Consider the following 23496-nt stretch of genomic DNA (forward strand, 5'->3'; position numbering starts at 1 on the left):
TGCAATGCCGTTTCATTTAATAAAATTTCAATGTTGTTGAATCATCTTTTGAATCCCAAAACATTCTCAAGTTCCCAGAAGAAAATCATGCATTAATTATTAGCAGTTATCCCCCATTCTACCCTCCTCCTGCCTGGGTATTGAATCCCACCTCCACCCAATCCCCAAATACATTTTAAAACTTGGCCACTGGGGCCGGTGATGTCTCCAAACTTAACCAGAGCTAGGGCGTGGAACCAGGTCTTCCTTCACAATGTTGGGACTGTAGTTGGGGTTGACAGCTTCAGCAAGTTCCCGGGCATACATCTCAAGTCGGCCAGTCATCTGAAAACAAAACATACATGCTGTGTGATGGTCTTTCTGTATGCTGTGAATATATGATGCTCTCATTGGTTGATAAATAAAGCTGATTTGGCCTATAGCCAGGCAGAATAAGGCTAGGCAGGAAAGCCACACAGAGATACAGGGAGAAGGAGGGTGGAGTCGGGTAGATGCAATCCACCCATCCAAGAAATAAGATGTCAGAGAACCAGTAAGCCACAGGCCACATGGTGATGAATAGATTAATACAAATGGGTTAATTTAAATGTAAGAGCTAGCTAGTTATAAGCCTGAGCTTCTGACCAAACATTTATAATACAGTCCTCTGAGTGATTATTTAGAAGTGGCTATGGAAAAGGGCAGGACAGAGAAGCCTCTGATTACATATGGCACCCAACGTGGGGTGCCAGATGAAGCACAATCCTAATTAGTCGTAACAATAAGAACCCAGAGTCAGATATTGAGGGTGAAAACTGAAAGATCAGAGAAGCAGAGCAGCCAGCCACTAGAGACTTCTTACCTTTATGAAATCTCAGATTGAATGGGTGGGATCCTGTCTCTATAAATCCTTAGACTGAATGGCCAGCATCCTGTCTCCATTTGCCTCATATTCCTGTCCCCATCTCCCTAGTGCTGAGATTAAAGGCATGAGCCTCCCATGTGCTGGGATCAAAGGCCTGCAGCACCACTGTCCTGCTCTGTTTCTCTTTTAGACTAGATCAATCTTGTGTAGCCCAGGGTGGTCTTGAACTCCTGATCTTCCTGCTTCCTTCTCACAAGTGCTAGGATTAAAGGTGTGTGACATCACTGCCTGGCCTCTATGGTTAGCCAGTGGCTAGTTCTGCCCTCTGATCTCCGGGCAAGCTTTATTTGTCAGAGCACAAACAAAGTATCATACATTATACGTGCTTGGAAAGATTTAAAAATCTATTCCTTTCTTGCCACCACCTCTGGCCACTAGGGGGCAGCCACGGCGCAGAAACTACATTCATCATGCTGATTGACAGGGCTATTTCAGACACTAATGAAGACAAATAATTGCATTATGACCTCAGCATGGATGCCAGTGAAGTTCAAGGATGTGAGATGACTCACACAGCCTGGCCTGTTGACTATGTTGTCAACTAGAGTTGACTATGACCTCTTGGTTCAGGAGGTGTGGTCAGGCCTGAGGCATGATGAAGGAGAGAGAAGTGTGAACTCACATCCATCACCACTGGGAAGGATTTTGTTTCGAGAAAGGGTCTAAAGAGAAACCACTCATTGCTCCTGGAGATACTTGGCAGAAGAGCTGGCCACATTCTTGGCTCCAACTTCCGACTGAAATGGGATCCTGCATTAACCTCAGCTGCCCAAGAAGAGGACAGGGAGGTCAGGAGACCTTCTCATGGGCAGTATCTTGTCTGTCCAATGAGAATCTGAGTCTCTGGATATGACCAAGGATTCACACTCACATAAAGTCAGGGAACAGAGTTCAGAGTCCGCATCTGGGCTCCTCCAGTCACACTTCATAAAGCCATTCAGTCACACAGAGTGGGACATTCAGCTTCTCTGTTTGTAACTGCTGGAGGCAAGTGTAACAAAACTTGCAGTCAGGAGTCCTTCTAGGGGTCCTGGCCTTGGCCACCACTGTCTCATCTGCTCTCTCAGACTGCTGACACCATAGGCAGCATTGGAGACTGCTCCTAAGGCTTAGGGACAGAAGATGTTTGCCCCAAAGGAACTGAGCAAGGTGGAGTCAGAGCCAGGCAAAGATCCACGTGACCCGATTCCCACTATTGTCTCGATGCCTAGACTCTGGAGCCTGGTGGCAGGCAGAACCAGACATGCACATTTATCTTGTGACAAGTGCAAATGCCTGGAAAGAAAATGGATTACAGAAGCCAGCCCACTGTATTCTCTGGACAAATGAAATTGAGATTAATTTGTGTGAAGACGCCTAGAATCTAAATCAAATGGAAGGAGAATGTATTGAGATCTCGGGCTTGTGTATCTTTCCCTCCAGAGATTCCTCCCACAGCCAGCAGAGTCCTGGCCCTCTGCTCAGGAAAGAGCTGCTGCATAGTGGGGAGTTGGTGTCTCCTTCCAACTGCCTGTCAGAGCAAACCAGGCCTCTGAAGTTCCTGCAACTGGATGGGGACCAAAGCAGAGTAGCAGGGCAATGGAAGGGGACTTGGGTACCCACCTTGAAAGTCCAGAAATCATTAATCTGCTGGCAGAGGTTGAGGTTGAGCTCAGTGACCAGCAGCCCATCTTGATTGCGTGAGAGGCCAGGGGTCCGGCTGCCGTCAGGAGCTGCCACATAGCTTGAGCCATAAAAGTAGCCAAGGTCATGGTGAGCTTTAAGGAGCAAAGGGAAGCAGCCATGAGCTTGTACACAGTGTGGGCTATGAGGAAGTGCAGGCACATGGCAGGATACCGGAGAGAAAGCTACCCTGTGTACCAGCCCAGTGTCTGCCGAATGCCAGTTTCCCTCCTCATGTCTAAAGGTCTTAGAGAAGGTGACAGAGCTTTGCTTTCACATCACTTCCCGCTGCCCTGAGGAACTCAAGGCCACCATAGCTGAGTGAGGTGGCCCCTCTAAGACAGGTTCCAGAACCTCCTTTTCCACATCTTCTGTTTATCCATCATCAGGATGCATCTGGGATTGGAACCTCTACAAGTTTGGAGTGCCATCTGGGACTCCAGATGGAGGGATCTCAGAAACAGTTGTGTTCATCCTTTTGTATCTTTCTGAGGGGGACCCACTGAGCCAGGGGAAACACCCTTTTAGTGAGTGATGCAGGACTTGCCTCTCACATTCCTGGCTGGAGAGGCCAGACCTCAGGGTGAAGGATTTCTAGCAGAGGTGTGTTGGTAGTTGCCTTCAGATCACAACTCCCTGTGGACCCCAGAACCTATGACAGTCTATGTTGACTCAGGGGACACCCTCAGTACAGTTGGGTGGGTGGAGAAGAAAGATGGGGACCCCTGTGAGAGTCCCCCTACTTTCTAGAGAGCTCACAAAGGGGTTCCCTATAACTTCATGGTCCAGTTTCACACAAGGCCTGGGGAGATAGTGAGATCAGTCCATTCCCATTTGATCCCCATTTGGGGAACAAGGTGGCCGCCCAAGAGGATCCACACCCCAGCCATAGTCTCCCAAACTACACACAAGGAAGCAGAGGAGACTTGTCAGTGGTCCCTTCCTAGGTGCCCAATGAGCAGGCACAGACTATGGAGTGGACCCCTCCCAGAGGAAGCAGGTGGAGCAGGGGAGATGAGGCCGAGCAACGGGAATGTTCATGAACATACCTTTTTTTCCATCTCCGGAAGTGAACTCATTGGGGTAGTGTTCCTGTGAATTAAGTGCAAGGCTAAGATGAACCTCTAGGTGGCAGCACAAGGACAGTCATTCCAGATCACCCAGCGGGACCAAGAGCAGCAAGGGGCCCAAGCAGGAAACAGTTAAAAGGATGCAAGGGTCTGTCTGCACTCTGGGCAATCAGCAAGCGACTGGTAAATTCAGCAGGCCACCACTGCACCTTAGGAAGCCAGCAAGGAGTTCGACAGGCAAGGGAAGACCTGGATTTTGTATTTGGGTTTATAATTCTGGAGCAGGGAGACACTAGGCACCTGCATTCTCAGGGCTGGTCAATGTATGTGAGGTCAGCCCGCCTTCGGAAATAACACCCCACCTTGAGTAAGAGAAAGAGGAGCAGAGAGGAGGGGAGGGGAGAGGAGGAGAGGAGAGGGGAAGGGAGGGGAGGGGAGGGGAGGGGAGAAAGGGGAGGGGACAGGATGGGAGAGGACAGGCAAAATGAGAAGAGGCCAAAAACCAGAAGAAAACTATCAGATCAAGTTATTTTTTTTCCCCTTGGGACTCCAAAGTTTGTGGCATGCATGCAGCGGGAGCAAGAAGACAGGTGAATTGTCCCATCCAAGGTATCAGTCAGGGGCGCCTTTCCTAGACTATCCCTCAGGCACATACCTGACCCACGCGGTTAATGGCGCAAGTGAAGCAGTGGTTGGCAATGGCTGCGTTTCTGGCTTCGATCGGCCACATGGACTCACTGTGGGAGGGTGAAGAAGAAGCAGATTGGAGACTTCCCGGCCGCTCTGGAGATGCTCAGCTCTAAGAGGCAGCCCGGCTGCGAGCAGAGCCCGGCATGGTACCCATCTAGCACTTAGCCTGTGAGTTAGCCACCAGCCCAGGTTACACAGCGAGGACCCGGCCAGCCTGAGCTAGCTGGGACAAGTCTGAAAACAGTCCCACAAGCGGACCAGCTTGTCAACACCTTGCTTAGTCAATAGCAGCTTCTTAGGGAAAGCCAGCTAAAGGCAGAATCCATACTGCCGTAGTCTATTGGGGGTCAGACAGCCTTTATCCTAAGTCTCAGTCACCCCCAAAACATCCAAGTGAGATGATGCAGCTTGAATGGTCATAAAGATGAAGTTCCACAGCGTGGCTGTTTTGTTAACGGTCATGTCCGCGTTTTTATTCTTCCCAGGGAAGCCATCTTCCAAGCTGAACGCAAGGCTGGTAAGTAGCAGAGAGTAGGGAGCTAGTGCATGGCCCACGGGGGATGGGTTTGGAAACTGTGACACAGCACAGGGGGTTGCCTAACACTGTACTTAAAAAAGAAAAAGAAAAAAACCAACCACTTAAATAATCATGTTACTTTAAGGAAATTTCCCAGAATCTCACCAGCCTAATAAACTAGTTACTATTTTTTTTCCATCCTCTGTGACTACACTTGCCCATGGTGAGGGGGAAGAGTCAGAATTCTGACCACACATAGTGGGGGACACATCTCCTGTCTCCTCATTGCTCATACTTTTTCTTTTTATCACCATGTTGCATTATCTTCATAATGGCTCATTTTAGCATCACTCACCCACAGAAGAAATTGGTTGAAATTTACTAAACCCTGACATTTCTGTGGCCGCCAGCTGCTCCGTTATGGATACCGTCACCACCACTACCACAAACATCTCACACGTCACCTTGCTCTTCTTTACATCACTTCCTTAGGCTACCATTCTTACAAGTACAATTAACTGGCAAAGGGCATGAACTGAAGTGCTCATCCCATGAAGCACACTGCTCTCCCAGAGACCAGCACAGCTTTTCCAGCTCACCACGCCCTTGAAAGGCCAAGGCTGGGCAATTCTTAGCCGAGGAAGGAAAAACCAGCCATTTTTCAATCAGGCTGCTGTGGACATAAGAATTAACGTGCATATTACTTTGGGTTACTTCTGTTTGCTCAATTGGAGCTAAGAAAAGTTCAAGATAACAAGGTTGGGGAGGGACTTTGCATGCATAACATGAGGTAGCTCTCCGGGTTTACTCAGAAGCCGGTTCACACCCATGTGCCCAGGAAGTAGACTTCAGGTTCCTCTAAGGAAACCCGAGGAGAAGATGGAGTTCCCCAAATGTATTTTACATTTTTTGGCTATATTTTGTTTATTTTGTATGTATAAATATGGAGGTGAGAGACAATTTGTGGGAGGTGATCCTCTCTTCCTACCATGTGGGGCCTGGGGATTGAACCCAGGTCATCAGACTTGGCAGAAGGTGCCTTTACCCTCTAAGCTATTTTTTCCAGTCCCTTTCCAAAAGTCTTACACACAGCTGGTAGAAGGGGGGATACTCCACGAGGTGGCCCAAGACTCCACTAAGACCTAGTAGATGAGTGACTTAATGACCATCTTGCCTTTCAACTGACAATGGACAGTTAGCTGCATTCAAAGCACCAGGACATATGTTTTCAGAGTGGAAACCCTGAGGGAAGATCCAAACTATGATCTTTGTCCCTCTGCCCAAAAGCACCCCTCCCAGACCCAGACCACACCTCTGTATGCACCCAACATAAGTTGGATAACTAAATTCTAGGTCTATTAGGGGCCTGCTGTGAAAATTCTGAATGTGGAGGAATGTTATTCAAAAGGCAAGCACCATGCTTCAAAGTGAAAGTAAATTAAATGTTGCATCTGACATTTAGAAGAAACTGAATAAAAAATCCATTGAGAGCGTAGAGCTTTTCCCATGACCCGAACCCTACTGGGACAGAACACAGACATCATAAACACAGAACAGAAGTCAGCACTTCCTGCTATACCCATCCATCATGCTTTGGAGGAAGGCAGCTCCAGGTTGGGGTGTTTGCACATAACTTCCTAGAGCTCTTTTAACTTGTAATGATACTTTGGAATCGCCTAGGAGATACACTTCTGAGAATATGTACGAGGAGACTTCCAGAGAGACTTAACTGAGGAGTGCCCTACCCTTATCCAAACTTGGGCAGTACCATGCCATGGGCTAAGGTCCTAGGATGAATTAAAAGGAGGGAGGGAAAAGGTGGTTGAGTGGTATTAATCTCTGCCACCTCTCTGCAGGTACAGACCTCACATTCCCACTGTCATGCTTTCCCTGCCGTGGGCTGAACCATGAAACCATAAGCTTTCAAAATAAACCCGTTTTCCTTTTAATTACTTCTTGTCTGACATTTGGTCCCAGTAACAAGAAAAGTAACTATTCAGATAATTGATATTGGAAGGTGGGGCCTTTGCTTTGAGAAACCTGGCTATATCATTCATAGACCTTTTGAGGGAATGCTGAAGTATGGACCAGAGATGCCCTAGACTGTTCTAAGGAGAGTTAATGGGCCATTTCAGGCAGAACTTAAAAGGCCTAAATGCTGATAAAAATTCAGATGGTTAACACTCTGCTCATGAAGTTCCTATAAGAACTCTACCATTCACTTTAGATTCTGGCAAAGAATGAGGATATATCTATGCCAATAAACTTTAGTTGGAATCTTGAACAAAACTGAATTCGAAATGAATTTGTCGGTCAAGGAAATTTCAAGATAGCACAGCATTCCAGTTTTGGCATGGTTACACCTCTCTGCCCATTTACATTTATCCACATTTACAGTGAGAGAAAAAGAGGGTGAATGAGGAAAGGAGGGAGGAAGAGAGGAGACAAGGGTGTCCTGAGGGCAGAATCCAGCTTGGAAAAATCAAACTTACTTAAAAGGAAAGAGACTGAATTGAGGATGCCCTCAGAAAGGGTTCTATGCTGGAAAACCACTACTCTGGGAAGTGTTTCTCCAGGTTCAGACACCGGGCACACAGAGGCTGCTGTGGCTATAGGAGAAAGGGGGACAGGCTACTTCTCAAGCTAGCAACAGAATTTGGCAACATTGTTTACATGGTACTGGTTTCTTAGGCAGGCAAATACAAGTTACCAGGCAATGATGGCTTACATCAAGATTCCAGGAAGCCACAGAAGCCAGGCAGTGTGTAGCAGGGTCAGATTCCTTGCAATGGGGCCCTTAAAGGTCAATGAATGAGGCTACGAAACCTAAGTTGCTATGGAGACCCCAGGACACTGGAGATGTGGAGGCTGTGGGACATGAAATGAAGAAATCTGTAGGCATGGGAAGGAGCTGGTTCAACAGAGAGGCTACATGGTCTGCCTAGCACAGAACTAAAAGAGAGGGCCTACTCAAGACAGTAGGAGCCCAGGTGATGCGGTCAAGAGCCTCAGAAGCCAGACATGGAGCTTCAAGACTTGGTGTTTTGTTTTGTTTTTTTTTCTGCGGGACCCCAGTCTTACTTGGTCTGATTTTCCCTTGTTATGCTCCCTTTTAAAATCAGAATGTTTGATCTGTGTTATTGTACATTAGAACTGTGATCCACCCTGCAACCCCGTCCCCTGTCCCCCCCCCCCCCCCCCCCCAGCCTACAGAGATGCACAGATTTGAGACACTGGATTTTTGAACCGTGTTGGAACTGTTAAGACTACAGGAGACTGTTGGCAGAGTCAGACATGCACCAGGCCTCAAGACCAACAGTGGAATGTTAAGAGTTAAACACCATGTGTTTGAATGTCAAGTACAGCGAATGGACTTAGGATGGTTACTCTGCCTTGTCAACTTGACAGGATTTTAAATCACCTCAGAGACATTCTCTGGGTTAGTCTATGAGAGCATCTCCATAGGCAGTTTCCACAGAAGAAAAAAGACCCAGCCTAAACCCTAGGCCTGGTCAGCATCAGACCATGAGCTTGGGTCCTGGACTGAATAAAAACTGGGAAACGAGAAAAGCGGGTGAGTACCAACACTGAGGTCCCTTTGCTTCCTAAGACTGCAGATGCAATGTGACCCTCCGGCCACCTCACATTCCTCCTACCTTCTCTACCATAATGACCTAAACCTTCAAGCCGTGAGTCTTGTCAGCCATTCACTCACGGCAATGAGAAAATAGACAGGCACACGTGGACACCTCCCAAATGGTTAGGCAAAGGGGAAGGAAGAAGTGGTACAAACCCAGCCGAGTGGGGTATCTCAGCTGACTCCCTGCCCTGCAAGTCCTGCCCAAGTGCTCGCCTGCTCCAGCCTCGGCGACACCACAACAAAGCAGTTTTAGTCATATTAGAGATGAGGCTGGTACTCCAACACTTCCTGTTACATATAATTTTTTAAATTGGTGATTTATTATTTTTATTTTCTGTGCACTGGTGGTTTGCCTGCGTGTATGTCTGTGTGAGGGTGTCGGACCCCTGGAACTCGAGTTACAGACAGTTGTGGGCTGCATGTGGGTGCTGGGCATTGAACCCAGGTCCTCTGGAAGAGCAGCCAATGCTCTTAACTGCTGTGCCATCTCTCCAGCCCCCCTGTGACATATTATTAAAGTGAACCTTTTCTCCGGTTAAAACAAGTCTCCTGGATTATCCCCTGTTCCTCTGGGTAGCGTTACTTCCTCTGCTCCATTCCTCTGGAGGACTGCCCTTCCTATGGGGCATGGCAGAGTTGAGACTGAGGATTCTGAAGACCCCTGTCCAGGACCCCATGCTGGCCAGGAACTTATTGTGCTCCACTGAGAAGTCAGGTTTTGAGATTCCAGACCATCATGAAGGAGCGTGAGAGTATTATCTCTCTCCCAGTGTTCACAATCCCAGCAAAGGTTGCTGCCAATGGTAGAATGGTTCTTTGGGGAGGTCAGATTGTGTAATGGTCATGTTGGGCATTTCTCCTCACCCCCCACCCCGACTGAAAATCTGGTTAATTGTGCAACATCCAATCACAGGGTTGCAATTTAGACATCTTGATGATCGTACCCACTTACTGCAGTTTACTAAACCCATGTCTGAACCCCACAGGTTGACCCTGGGCCTGAGGTGGTGTGTGAGGCCCAGAAAGCCCCCCAGATCTCTCCCAGCAAGTGACCTGAGTTCTCCAATGGTGGCTGAGGGATTGAAGATGATCTCTGCTCCATTGAGGCTGTACATGAGCCAGTTGAGGGGGTGGTGTCGCCCGTAGCAAATGTTTACTGCAATCCTGCCAAACTGGGTCTGGAACACGGGGTGGCCCAGGTTTCCTTCCATGTAGTAAGTTGACTGAAAAGCACAAACAGAGGGCCATGTGTTGGTGCCTCAGAGCGGAAGCAGTTCTGCTTTCCTTAGGCTCAGCGGAAGTGAATATCACCAGTAATCTAAAATTAACATTAGGGTGTGACTCTGTTTTAAAACCCAGACATAATAATAACAACGCTACCTCATGGGGCAAATACAATGGCCTGGTATTTAACCCACGCTAGGCTTTGTGGTATGTCACGTGATTTCCAGGATAACCTATGGTAAGTTTTCAGTCATGATACAAGAAAAGGTTGTGGTCAGGTCAATGTTAAGATAAGTTACCAACCGTATATCTTTGCACAGAACGCTAGAGCTGAAAAGACCTGGACCCACCCAGAGTAACTCTTCGTTTTTGGAAACTGTATGTCACTTGAATTAGTTTGGGACTTTCCCAACTGACTAAGACCAAATCTAAGAGTAAAACACACACCCTCCACATAGCAGCCTGGGCATCCTGCGCAGGGTTCCCTGAAGGACAAGAAGATGGGAACCGTATTCTCCTACCTCTTTCCCCCCACCTGAGTCCCGAGGCTGCCACTTCTGGGACTTGATGGGAATATAGTTGAAGGGAGCCTAGAGGGCAAGTCAGGTCCCAAACAGATCTGCTCCTAGAGCTTTTGGCTTTCTTGCATTAATTAATTAAAAATTGGCCGAGTTAGACAGCAATCAGGATATGTACACACGGTGGACCCTGAGCTGATCCTGCTGTACTCAGACCAGTGGTTCCTGCAGAGAGCTAACGATTAACCCCAGGGTAAACAGGTGAGCAGTGTGTCTGTCCCACCCCACCTCCAGCTGCTACTGAGAAACACCAGCTCTTCTGTCTCCCCGTAGCCCTGGAGATGGTTCCTCACCTTGTTGACCAGCCTGAGAGCAGTCTAAATTCCCAACCAAGGATGCGGTGTGGGGGCTAAGAAAGGGGGCAGCACATCCCAAACTACTGGTCTTCTTGAAAAGTCACGTTCAAATTCAGATTTAGGATCCTGGCGTTATGAAAAGTTCATTTTTCTCTTTCAAATGCCCTCCACCGCCACCACCCACTACTTGTGAATTGTCATTTACTAATCAAAATAGCCCCTCTCCCAGAATTCTAATCACTAGTAAGTCTAAAGAGTCCTGTGTAACCACCGTTGTACACAGACACACTCAAAGACACCTGAACAGGAGCCAACTGAGATCCCATGTAAGTCACAAAGGCCAGCATCCACTAAAACTAGGATTATATGTGGTTGCCTGGGATCTCAGAGCCCCTTTACAAGGGCTCACGGGAGCAATCTCATGTTTGTGTCCTGTTTATCTGCATTTTAGTTTATGAACCAATTACCTCGAGGGAATATTGCAGAAAGTCAAATCGTGTTCCTGCACACACACATATGATGGATATATCAATCCCATGCTGCTAAAAGTTTTCGTGACTCTAAGCATCTCAGGTCCATGTGATGCAGGGCCATGCTATCAGACTCTCCGAACACTGCAACAGCACTACCCTACAGTGTCTGGTGTCACAGCCTCCGATACAGAATTTCTCTCCCCGAGAAAAGCCCACTGAGCTCTGATTGGCACTCACCTCATTGAAGTCACCCACTCTGGGGATGTGGTTCTTCCTGGTCTTTCCCATGACAAGTCCTGAATTGGAGATCACCACAGCTGTGTTCCACAGAACTCCCCCGTGATCTCGATCTCGTTCCAAAATTGGAGACACCACCACCATGTTATGCTTCTTTGCCAACTGGGGAATGGAAAACCATGAAGTTCCTCTTTTGAGTAAATTGTTACTTTTTTTTTTTAAACTAGAGAAGAATTTAACGATGTTCCTAAATACTTAGACTTTGTTTGCAGCTGTTACTTTTAAAGTACGAAATGTCAGTGTTGTCTTGATGCCTACAGCTGGTTATGTTAGAATAACCAATAGTCAGATGTGGTGGCACATGCCTTTAATTCTAGCATTCATGAGGCCAGCCTGGTCTACATAGTGAGTTCTAGGCCATCCAGGACTACATAGTGAGACCCTGTGGGGAGAGAATGAAAGCAAGGTGAGAGAGAGAGAGTGAGAGAGAGAGAGAGACAGACAGAGAGACAGAGAAGGGACAGAGACAGAGACAGAGGATGAATATGAATAATCACCCTTGTGCAATGCTGGGATGAAAATAGAAAGTGATACGGACACTCTGAGAAATTGTATGGATGTTCCTTAATGTGAAACAGAGAACTATGACACAACACCACTTGTGCATGTATACCCAAAGCCTAAAAAAGCAGGCACCCAGGGAGACAGGTCTATGCAGTGATAAACCCGTATCAGGGAAGCACCATTTGTTATCATTAAGAGCCAAGAGGTGGAAGCAGCTTTACTGTCCATCATCAGATGAAGGGCCGAACAAAACGTGTGCACGAAGACAACGAGATTTTATCCACCCGTGTAGTTCAAGGGATTCCTATCACACGCTATAAGACTGAGGAACCTTGAGGGCATTATGCTAAATGTTATCATCCTGCTAAAAATGCAATATATGACTTTTACCTGTAAAGGAACCCTGGAGTAATGAAATTCACAGACATAGAAAGAAGAATGTGCTTCTCAGGGGCCGCAGGGGAGGGGCACCAAGAGACTCTCAAATGGACATAGTATTTTAGATTCCTGATGCTAGAGTTCTGATGGGGACAGCAGTGGGGACACATAGGCAAAAGCATGGCAGATAGCAAGTTTTACATTCTTCGTACAATCAAAAAAAATTGGATTCTTGAGTTACCAAAATCAAGGAGAGAACACAAAGTTTGGAAGAGGCCATGTTTGGGGGGGGTTTGAATAGGTATGGCCCCCATAGACTCTTGTGTTTGAATGCTTGGTCTATAGGGAGTGGCACTATTAGGAGGTGTGGCCTTGTTGGAGGAAGTGTGTCACTGTGGGGGCGGGGTTTGAGGTCTCATAGGCTCAAGTTATGGCCAGTGTGGAACTCAGTTCTCTTCTTGCTGCCTGAGGATCAGAATGTAGAACTCTCAGCTGCCTCTCCAGCACCATGTCTGCCTGTACACTGCCATGCTTCCTGCCATGCTGATAATGGACTAAACCTCTGAAAGCTAGCCCCAATTACATGTTTTCCTTTATAAGTGTTGCTATGATTGTGATGTCTCTTCACAGCAATAGAAACCCAGAGTAAGACAGGGGTGTCCTGTGGAGTGGGAGGAGAAGCTTGGGATCAAGATGTATTGTATACATGTACTGAATTGCCAAAGAATAAATGAAAAGTATTTAAAAACAAATAAAATGAAGTCAGGTATGGTAGCTCACACCTATAATCCTAGCACTTGGCAGACTGTGGTGAAAAAAATTATGTATTTGAGACTAGGTTGGGTAGCATAGTGAGTTCCAGGCTACTAAACCTTGTCTCAAAAACATTTGTGATGAGTTATCGTTATTCTTCTTGTCTATACCAAGATAATTTGCCACTTAGTCTGTTTTGTGCTCTTATAACAGAATAGGAGCGATCAGTTAACTCACAGAGAACAGAGATTTGTCCTTGGAGTTCTGGACTCAAGGACATCAACCACACAGCAGCCAGCAGCTGATGGGCCTCTGTGTGGAATCATCCAAGACAGAGCAGAGAGAGGAAGAAGAGGCTGAACTTGCTTTTATTAAAAGAAAATGGAACTACTGATGCAAATCCACTCACAAGAGCTTAATCCTCACAACCGAACCACCTTTATAATATGTCTCCTCACAATACTCATATTAGACATTTCTAACCCGTCAACTTTGGAGAACACATTCAAGCCACACCAGGCACTAAATTCTGTGTCCAATACGGACATCAGGACCTGTTGACTGAGTAACTTCAGATGGTCTCTTGTCCTCAACACTACCTAAGCCACTATTACCTGTGATCTTAATGAAGGCCCCTGGTCCCTCTTGATGTTGACAAGTGTTCCCTGGCACCCGCTCTAATCACACTCTCCCTCTAGCCCTAATCTAGGCTTACCAATGGAAACATCCAGTCCCCTTCCTTTACCACAACAATGAATCAATAACTTGGTGAGAGGTTTCCCCCCATAGCGGGGGAAAGATGAGAGAGCGGATGTTTAGAATCACCATTTCGTACTGATAAAAATCAATATGGCTATGGCTCTGCCCCAGACTCCCTCAAGCATGGTACAAAGTCTGAATGAAAACAGAGAAACGAAGGTGCCGCTGCTGGAGTTGAGAATAAGGACACATTACCACCAGCAAGTCCTTGACTGGTACGGGCTTTTTCTGATAACTGCTTTACTGACACAGAATTCACACGGCACAGAGTCATTCTTCTAAGGTGTATAAATCACTGGGCTTTAGCGTCTTTCCAGAGTTGTGCAATTGTTACAACAAGCTAGTTTTGGCACATTCTGGGCACCCCTCATGGAATCCCTGCACCCATTAACAGCCGCCCCCCTTCTTTCCTTACTCTCTTGCCCTGGCCTTTCCCTCCTGTCTCCAGAGATTCGACTCTTCTGGACAGTTTGTATCCTCGGGATCAGATCACACGTGTAACAAGGTTTTACTCAGGAAAAAATGAAAACCAATTTCTGCACCATGACACAGACTGTGTGTTGAAACTTTCACTGACTTAACAACTGGCAAGTGGGGCGGGCAAAGGTCTAGAAAAGATAAAAGCCCCTTATCTCTGAGGGCTAGCTCTGCCCTTCGCTGGATTTTCCATGAAGTCACTCCAAACCATCCCTCCCTGGGCTGCAGCTCTGTCACCAAATAAAGCCAAGGAGGGCTCTTCTGGCTCTGAAACTCTGAACTTAAGTTAAAGTAGACCCAACGGCAATGAAAATATCCAGTCCCATCTCATCTTATTTGGTAAAACAAGCATCAGACAGCTGTATTTTCCACAGCGAAGGGGCACATCTGGCAGCTACGGCTGTGCTCTGCAGCCTGCGTGGGTTTACCAGCCACCACCCCCGGAGCACAGCTCACGTCACACCTTCTGACAGAATCTCGTGGTGAGCCCATCCTCCGCCGACTCAGCGAATTCTGTCCAAGGAAGTTTCTCTCGTGTACAGAAAGCAAAGGGCATGTCTGTAAAAAAGAGAAAGGTTAGGAATGAGTCACATGGTCCCTAGTGAGTATCCTCAGCCCAGAGCAGGTCACCACTGGGATCTTTCTTCTGAAGAAGACAGGGAGACTTCTTCAGAAATAAGCCATTCAATGGTACCACAAAAGTTTGAAAACTACTGGGCAGGAGGCATGTGCCCAAAGATAAAGGCATTGCCTCCATGATCTCTAGCTAGACTCTGCCAGGGCTTTAATTCAGAGGAAATATTTCGTTAAAATGTGTTTTGTTTGTTTATTTGGCTTTATTCTGCTATGTGTGTGTGTGTGTGGGGGGTGCTGAGTTTGAACTCAGGTCTTTGGGCAAATTAATCACCGTAGTACTGATTACACTACCACACTTTTGTTCTTTTCAGTGCTAAGGATTCAACTCAGGGCCTCATGCATGTTGGGCAAATGCCCTACCACCGAATCACATCCCTAAACCTAAAGTCATTGGTTTGTATTTGCTTTTTCTCCAACACTGGATACATACATGTACAGGAACAATACAGAATGTGTGTCATCCCCACACAGATGATGCTCACTACATCCCCTGGGAGGGAATCCTGGGACTCTGAGCTGTGTACAATGTTGTTACACTACCCCGGGTACATCTGAAGTCCTGGAATAATGCAGTTATCTTTATATCTACCAGTGTGCTATGAAAACTGAAATCTCACCATGATTGACTAAGTCTTCTTTGTCCTGGAAGCAGCTTGAATCTAGACTTAGCTAGATTCAAACTCTCCACTACAGAAATGCAAACGTTTTTCATTACTAGTCATGCTGAGTATCCTGCTGCATATTTCCTGGGAATTCTGGATTCATCCTTTCTTCACTGTTCACCCTCTCTGCCCGTTGCCTGGTTGTTTCCTACTGAGCAGTTTGGTTTGTTGTTATTTGTTTTTTCTTGACTTGAAGTACTGCATGTTGTACTGGGCTCATTCATTTTTTATTTTATTTTTTTTATTTTTGGATTTTTGAGACAGGGTTTCTCTGTGTAGCCTTGGCTGTCCTGGAACTCTGTAGACCCTTGAACTCATTGAGATCTGCCTCCTGAGTGCTGAGATTAAAGGCATGTGCCACCGCTGCTGGGCCCCGTTCAGTCGGTACTCTTTAGCTTCCTGTCATATACAAACTCATCTCCTTTTGTTTTAAATTGACTAGCCAAGTGGATGTTTCCAGATGTTTGCTGTTGCTCTTCTGGTTCCAAACCGGCCCACTTTCAAGAAACACATCCCCTCATGACATGACCCAGTTGTGTTTAACTAGCGTCAGCGTGGAGTGTGTTAGGAATCATGACAACAGCCAATGGTGACCAAACATGGCACCTACCATGGGAACGGGCAGCTCAACTCTCATGCCTTGCAAAGCTGGTGGGATCTTTTCCCTTTCACATCAAAGAAAGAGAAGCCACAGCTTCACATTTCTCCCAGTCTCAGTGAGCCGGATCCCAAGGTTACACCTGAGCTAGCATGCTACCATTGGCTCTGTCAGCCCCACAGCAGGCAGAAGATGCTGCCAACAGAGTCCAGGAAACCTTGCTTCCAGGCTTCCAGGCTCAAGATTCCCTAAAGTCCTTCCAGTCCAGACAAGAGAACTATTTTAAGGAATTCAGCAAGAAGAACTGCTAATAACAAAAAATATTCCTTGATGACCATTAATTCTCAGCTTCCAGAATGTAAGAAGTGACTTAAGTGTCCCCAGAGAATGACATTTCCCATGCTGATTTCATTTCAAGTTGTTAAGGGTTCCAAATTTCTGTTTCCCTTTGAATGGCTCCTTTTCCTGTATACATAAATATCCTGATGTGAATAAATTTGCCAGAAGAAGATATAGGATGGAGATTAAAAGAAGTTACAAATCCCCAGGAAGTTTTTTCAACTAGAGGGGAAGGGTTCCACATTCCTAGACCTAACATGGAGTCAGCCTCGTGAGTAAGACATGACTTTGTTCTTAAGAACAGTTGGCCTAGAGAAAAACACATTGATTATACCGGACAGAGTGCTGTACACCTGGAATCCCAGGATTCAAGAAGTAAGCTCATCCCGAGCTTGGGACCAGGCTTGGCTACATGGAGAAACCCTGTATCAAAAAAAAGCAAAGCGAACGAGACAGTTGGTGGTCTTGGAAGGTGTATTAGTTACTCCGTTACTGCTGTGGTAAAAATATGGTAACCAAAAGCAACTTACAGGATCGTTTATTTTGGTTTACAGTTCCAGAGGGAGAGTCCATGATGGCCGGGGAGGTATGGCAGCAGGAAGGCAGAGCAGGAAGCTGGGAAATCACATTTCTGATCTCACCCATACATAGGAAGCATAGGGGTAGGGAGAGAGGGAGAGGGAGAGAGGTAGAGAGACACAGAGAGAACAGGAAGTGGGTCTAGGCTGTAATTGCTCAAAGCTGGCTCCCAGTGACCTACTTCCTTCATTAAGGTTGTACCTTCTACGTATACACAATGGAGTACTACTCAGCAGAGAAAAACAACGACAGCATGAAATTTGCAGGCAAATGGATGGAACTAGAAAATATCATCCTGAGTGAGGTAACCCAAACCCAGAAGGACAAACATGGTATGCACTCACTCATAAGTGGATACTAGATATAAAGCAAAGAACAATCAGACTGCAGCCCACACAACCAGGGAGGCTACATAGCAGGGGGGACCCTAGGATGACTGTCGCTTATAATAAGTTTTGGTATTACTCAATCACTGGGCAAGCCTCAGTGAAACATTTCACTATTAGGATAAGAATTTGTACTGTATCAAGCTGATAACAGAAAAATAAATAAATAAAAATGGAAAAAAAAAAGGTTGTATCTTCTGAAGGTTCCATAGCCTCCCCAAACAGCACGCCAACTGGGGAGCAAGTCTTCAATCATCTGAACCAATGGGGACGTTCCTCATTCAAACCACCACAGACAGCCATACTGTCTCACAGGACAGAGTTCCACCACTGCCCTAGGGAGTCTCCAGGATCTCCCAAAGGAGGAAGTACCTCTGCTAGGCATTGATGGTGGAGCAGGAGTTCCAGAACCAATAAAGCAAAGAGTTGGTTGAACCATCCAACGGATGTTTTAGTGCTTCCTATACGTCAAGGATTACTGTAGCCACGGTAGATAAGATGGGCACGTGGAAGTAGGGATCCAAAAAAAAAAAAAAAAAAAAAAATTACCCAACAAATGTAAGCAATGGTTCCATGGAGTCAGTCTAAAGGAAGCTACAGACAAGAGTCAAACAAGAGTGGAGGACAGCCAGGCAGTGGTGGCACACGCCTTTAATCCCAGCGCTTGGGAGGCAGAGGCAGGCGGATCTTTGCGAGTTCGAGGCCAGCCTGGTCTACAGAATGAGATCTAGGAAAGGTGCAAAGCTACACAGAGAAACCCTGTCTCGAAAAACAAAAACAAAAACAAAAACAAAACAACAACAACAAAAAGAGTGGAAGATAAATGTAGTAAGAACAGGGAAAGTAACAGAATGACCACCGTGACCTTTGTCCTCTTCCTCTTCTTGGCAGGAGATTTTCTTCTAGCGAATCCCACCAGTCTGAAGGAAGTAATCCAGAGATACTAACATGGTAATTACCTATGCCAGAGCACCCTAAATAGCACTCAGGGGATAAGCCTCTCCCCAAAACCTGTGGTTGAGTTTCAACTCTTCAGTCCTCAATCTTAAAAATATAAGCAGATGTATGAAAGGGAGGGGGCAGCTCAGAACAAGTAAGGACCATACAAGGGGACAAAATGTTATTTAATGTCAGTACCCTCGGAGGTAGGAGAAGACACTGCAAACATGAGACAAGATCCAGGGATGATGAAACGAGGACTTCCCGAACAAAGGAACGCCCATGAATTCAGAATACGGCAACAGAAGAGAAAGAACCATGGCTGGGGAGATGGCTCTTTGGTAAAGTGCATGTTCTGTGAGCATGAGAACCTGAGTTCGGAGTCCAGGACCCACATAAAAAGCTGGGTGTGCTGGAGAGGTAGGGACGGAGACTTGCAGATTCCTGAAGCTCACTGGCCAGAAAATCTAGCCAACTTGATGGGTTTCAGGTTCAGTGAGTGTCCTGGTTGGAATTTTGTCAATTGACACAAGTTAGAGTTATCTGGGAGGAGGAACCTTCATTGAGAAAATGCCTGCATCCGATTGCCTGGAGGCAAGTCTGTGAGGGCATTCTCTTGATTAAGGATTGATGCGGGAGGACCCAGCCCACAGGAGACTACACAACCCCTGGGCAGGTGGTTCTGAGTTGTATGAGAAAGACTGAGCAAGCCATGGAGAGCAAGCCAGTAAGCAGCGTTCCTCCACGTCTCTGCTTCAGTTCCTGTCTCCAGGTTCCTGCCCTCAGCTTGTGCCCTGACGTCCCTCCAGGATGGACTCTTACCGATAAGATGTGATGAACCCTTCCTCCCTCAGGGGCTTTTGGTCATGGTGCTTATGGCGGTGATAGAAAAGTAACTAATGCAGAAGTTGGTCCCGTGTTGTGGGATATTTGTACACTGTGTGAAGATGTATTCCTGTGATTGGTATAATAAAGAGCTGAATGGCCAATAGCTAGGCAGGAGAGGGTAGGCGGGACTTCTGGGGAAAGAGAGGAGGAATCCAGGGGCTCGAATTTCACCGGCAGACTCAGAGGAAGTCAGACATGCCACACTGAGGAGAGGTAACTGAGCCATGTGACAGAACATAGATTAAAAATATGGGTTAATTAAGTTATAAGAGCTAGTTGGAAAAAAGCCTGAGCTAAGGCCAAGCTTTCATAACTAATAATAAGTCTCCGTGTCATTATTTGGGGCTGGTGGCAGAAAAGAAAGTTGGACTGCAGTACCAGGAGTGGGCTATTGATGTGACAAGTGCTGTTTTTATGTGGACGGCTTTCGGAACGTTGGACTAGAAAAGTGACTGAAAACTATAGGCAGAGCTTAATGGGCCATCCCAGTAGGAGCTTGGAAGGCTGGGCTGAGAGCAACACGGACTTGGAAGGCCCAGCTCGAGAGGGTTTTTTGTTTTGTTTTGTTTTGTTTTCTTTTCTTTTTTAGTTTATCGAGAAAGGGTTTCTTTGTGTAGCTTTCTTTGTGTAGCTTTGCGCCTTTCCTGGAACTCACTCTGTAACCCAGGTTAGCCTCGAACTCATAGAGATCCGCCTGCCTCTGCCTCCCGAGTGCTGGGATTAAAGGCGTGCGCCACCACCGCCCTACACTCAGAGATTTTTAGAGGAGAACAATATTAACAACTGAGCTGGGCTAGATAGTATACCTGTGATATTTTCGCAAAGAATGCGGCTGGTCTCTGCCCTTCTAGGAACTTGGCTGAGGATTTTAAAAACTTTAAAATTTTTAAAAGTAATGGACTCATTTCTTTGGTAGAGGAGATTTCAAGACAGCATAATATTGGCTCCATCATGTGGTTATTAGTAAGCACTCTAGTGCAGGTCTACATTAAAAAAGAGAAGGTGGGGCAAAAAGAAATATAAAATGCACAGTTTGAAAAGTAAAAGGACAATGTAGAAAAGTAGAGGAAAAAGGAGAAAATTCTGGAGCTAGGCTGGAGACAGAGCCTAACGGAGTGTCAGGAAGTGAGGCTACGGAGCGGGCAGAGACAGGCTGAGTGAAAATTGTAAGAAGACATTTAGTCTAGGCCCATCAGCTCAAACGAAAACTCAACACAGCATCCCTCACACTGAAGCTCATGGCACCAAAGAGCAACTCAGAAGTTTATCCCTTTATTTTGGAAAGAGATGGCGGCCATTTTCCACAACAGATCAGTTTTAATATCATCCCCTCTGCTTCCTGCCCTCACCAGAAAAAGTGCTCAGAAGGACGCGGATGGTACCCACTCAGTTACTTTCTCCCTGACCTGGATTTACAAGGAAAGCAGCCACGAAATGGCCGGTAGGTCCCCTCTCCCTTCTTCGTTTTCACATAAAGTTTACGAAACCAAACTTTTCTGCTCAGCTCGTTGGAACACGTTCTCTCTTTTCTTCTGGGAAGAAGTGCAGCCTGATTCTAGGACAAAATTAATTAAAAACTCTAAAAGAGCTGCCGTGGTGGTGCACACCTTTAATTCCAGCACTGGGGAGTCAGAGGCAAATGGATCTCTGTGAGTCTGGGGCCAGCCTGGTCTACATAGAGAGTTTCAGGACAGCCAGGGCTACATAGAGAGACCCTGTCTCAAAAAACAAACAAACAAACAAACAAAAATAACCCTCTAAGATTGTAATTTTTTTTTTGGTAAAGAATAAAAGAATGCAAGGAAACATAGAAAGAGACAAGAATGTATATTGAAAGACTAAGCATGTAGAATAATGGATTGAAAAGGGTACACACAACGGAACACCCTCACAAAACTGTAGCAATATTAGCAAAGCCAAAAGTCCTACAGCCTTCCAGAGAAAAGTAAGCAAACCAAAGACAATGACTGGGAGATAAATCTAAGCACCTTTGAGCCGGTCAAAAGCACTCAAAGAGGCTAGAGGTCAATGGAACAAGGTATCCAAACTTCCGAAGAGAAAAAATTTCTAACCTAGAATTTGAAATGTATTCAAACTACTAGGCAAGTTGTAAAGACACAGATCTTCACACCCCCAGGTGTCAAGAGGCTTACCTCTCTCAAATGTGCTCCTTCTCAGGGAACCATTCTGCAGTGGAAGTTAAAAGCAGAGAAAGGGCTGCTCCTTCAGAGTGAAGGAAGGCTCTCTCTGAGTGGCCAGCAGAGGGGGCAACTAATTCAGACCAAAGCAATCGGAAGCCTGTGGATTCTTTCTTAGATGGAATTGACAGACCACTTAAAGTGTCTAAACAGGTTAAAGGGATTTAGAAACACAGAAAGTGTAAGACAGAACTTGTATGTAGAACACAACGCCAACTTTAGGGGGAAGCAAAGTGAGTCAGGGAAAAACGGCTTGGCAGAGCCTGAACGGGAATGCGACGGGGAAGGTGTACGTGTAGAGGGCGGTTGTGTGCTCTGGGGTAAAGGGCGCACAGATGATGCAAAACTGAAAAATGAGGGGACTGGTGAGATGAGTCAGTGGACAGAGGAGCTTGCCTGACAACCTGAGCTCAACCCGCAGGTCCCACATGCTGGAGGGAGAGGGCCGAGTCCTGCCGGCTGTCCTCTGACCTCCATGTGCTGCACACACGTGCATGCAGGTGCGTGCCTGTATGTACACATCACAAAAAGGTGTCTGAAAAACTGAAAATTCAGGAGCCCAAGGAAATTCCCCAGGAACCCACTGAGTGTTAAAAGCGTTATCTCTGGGAGAACACTTACTTTTATTTTTATTTTGACAACAGACCACGTTATCAAAAATAACATTTTATTTCTCTGTCTATTAAAACATAACAAATAACATGAGGAAAAGGTCCATAGTAAAAAAAAATGTATTCAACAGAAGACTCGGTTTTATATAAAGAGGGCAGGGCAGCCAGAGGGCCCTGAGCTGCCATTAGGAGATGAAGGAGACTAGGGGGAAGGAATTCACAAAAACCAAGGAGAAGGGAGTGGATGGTGCTCAGTGAGCGTGTGCTGAGCCTCTGCATAGCCCAGGATGTGATTCCCTGGGGCTAAAGAGAAAAGGCTAACAGTATTGGCTGCTGGTGATTTCACCTGGATCCACGATGATAGATGGAGGGAGGGAGACGGCGGCTGCTTGGTTTCTAGTGTTGCTAAATACATTGTCAAGGCCAGCCATCCTGGCACAAGCTTGTAATCCCAGCACTCAGGAGGCAGAGGCAGGCGAATCTCTGTGAGTTCGAGGCCAGCCTGGTCTACAGAGCGAGATCCAGCACAGTCAGGGATACATAGAGAAGCCCTGTCTCAAAAAAACAAAACTAAACAAGCCCCCCACCTCCACCACCAAGCAAACAAACAGACAAACAAACAAGAAAACCAACAGAAGCAGAAAGAAAGGAGATAAAAAACAAAAACCAAAACCCGCAGGCAGCAGATACTCTTGAGATAACACGTAGAGGTTAAAGGTGGCCGAGAAAGAATCATGGTGGAGACTTACTCCATGCTTCCTGGAAGCAAATGATATTAACTCCACACATTGCAGCCACCTCAACAATATCCTCTATGCGTTTGTGGAGGGCAGAGACCTGGCGATTTAAAAAGCAAGGATTAGAATATATTCAGTCCTGTATTGTTGAAACAACTTCAAAGAATTTACCCCTCTGCAGCTAGAACATCCAAACTGCCACTCCCGGAAGTGGGCGGGAGGGTTAGTGTTTATTATTTTCGTCAGACTAAAACCTATAAGATAGATGGAGGGAAACAGCTCCGGGCTCCTGCAAATAGGGACTAGGGCCCCTCCCCACCCTTCATCCTCCATGTACCATCCCCCAACCCACCTCACCCTACCCCCCCTGTGATGGAGAAACTGCATCTTTCTGATGGTGTTGCTGAACGGTGTGAATCAGTATGGCTGTACTTCCAGTATGCAGGGCAGGGGTGTGTCCATGCACAGGCACCTCCTCCACACACGCCCCTCCCATACCCTAGGCCAGCTGCTCTCTGAATCCAGGGCCGTCCACTCTGTAGCATCCTGCCTTCAAGGTTTCAGTGGGCTTGCTCTACCACTTCCGCTATCCTGTAAGATCTGGCTCTCTGGCTGGTTGAAATCTTAAATTTCCTGGGATGTGCTCTTAGCCAGGAGTGTGCCAACACACACACACACACACACACACACACACACACACA

General features: G+C 46.5%; 1 protein-coding gene across 2 annotated transcripts in view; it reads right to left on the reverse strand.

The window, feature by feature from the left end:
- Upb1 (beta-ureidopropionase 1) overlaps positions 1-23496 on the reverse strand; it is a 35293-nt gene continuing 11797 nt past the window's right edge. Inside the window, exons 3-10 of one of the 2 annotated variants that reach the window (XM_052744692.1) lie at positions 22808-22895; positions 14686-14780; positions 11292-11453; positions 9537-9706; positions 4292-4373; positions 3616-3658; positions 2507-2661; positions 1-324 (exon numbers count right to left, since the gene is read on the reverse strand). In XM_052744692.1, coding sequence (XP_052600652.1) covers positions 214-324; positions 2507-2661; positions 3616-3658; positions 4292-4373; positions 9537-9706; positions 11292-11453; positions 14686-14780; positions 22808-22895 — 906 coding nt within the window. In that variant the 3' untranslated portion in view covers positions 1-213. The remainder of the gene's footprint in view (positions 325-2506; positions 2662-3615; positions 3659-4291; positions 4374-9536; positions 9707-11291; positions 11454-14685; positions 14781-22807; positions 22896-23496) is intronic. The other variant, XM_052744693.1, reaches the window with a different exon arrangement.

The sequence above is a fragment of the Peromyscus californicus genome, unplaced genomic scaffold (genome assembly GCF_007827085.1).
Source record: "Peromyscus californicus insignis strain IS unplaced genomic scaffold, ASM782708v3 Scaffold_19__1_contigs__length_69161282, whole genome shotgun sequence".
Classification (NCBI taxonomy): domain Eukaryota; kingdom Metazoa; phylum Chordata; class Mammalia; order Rodentia; family Cricetidae; genus Peromyscus; species Peromyscus californicus.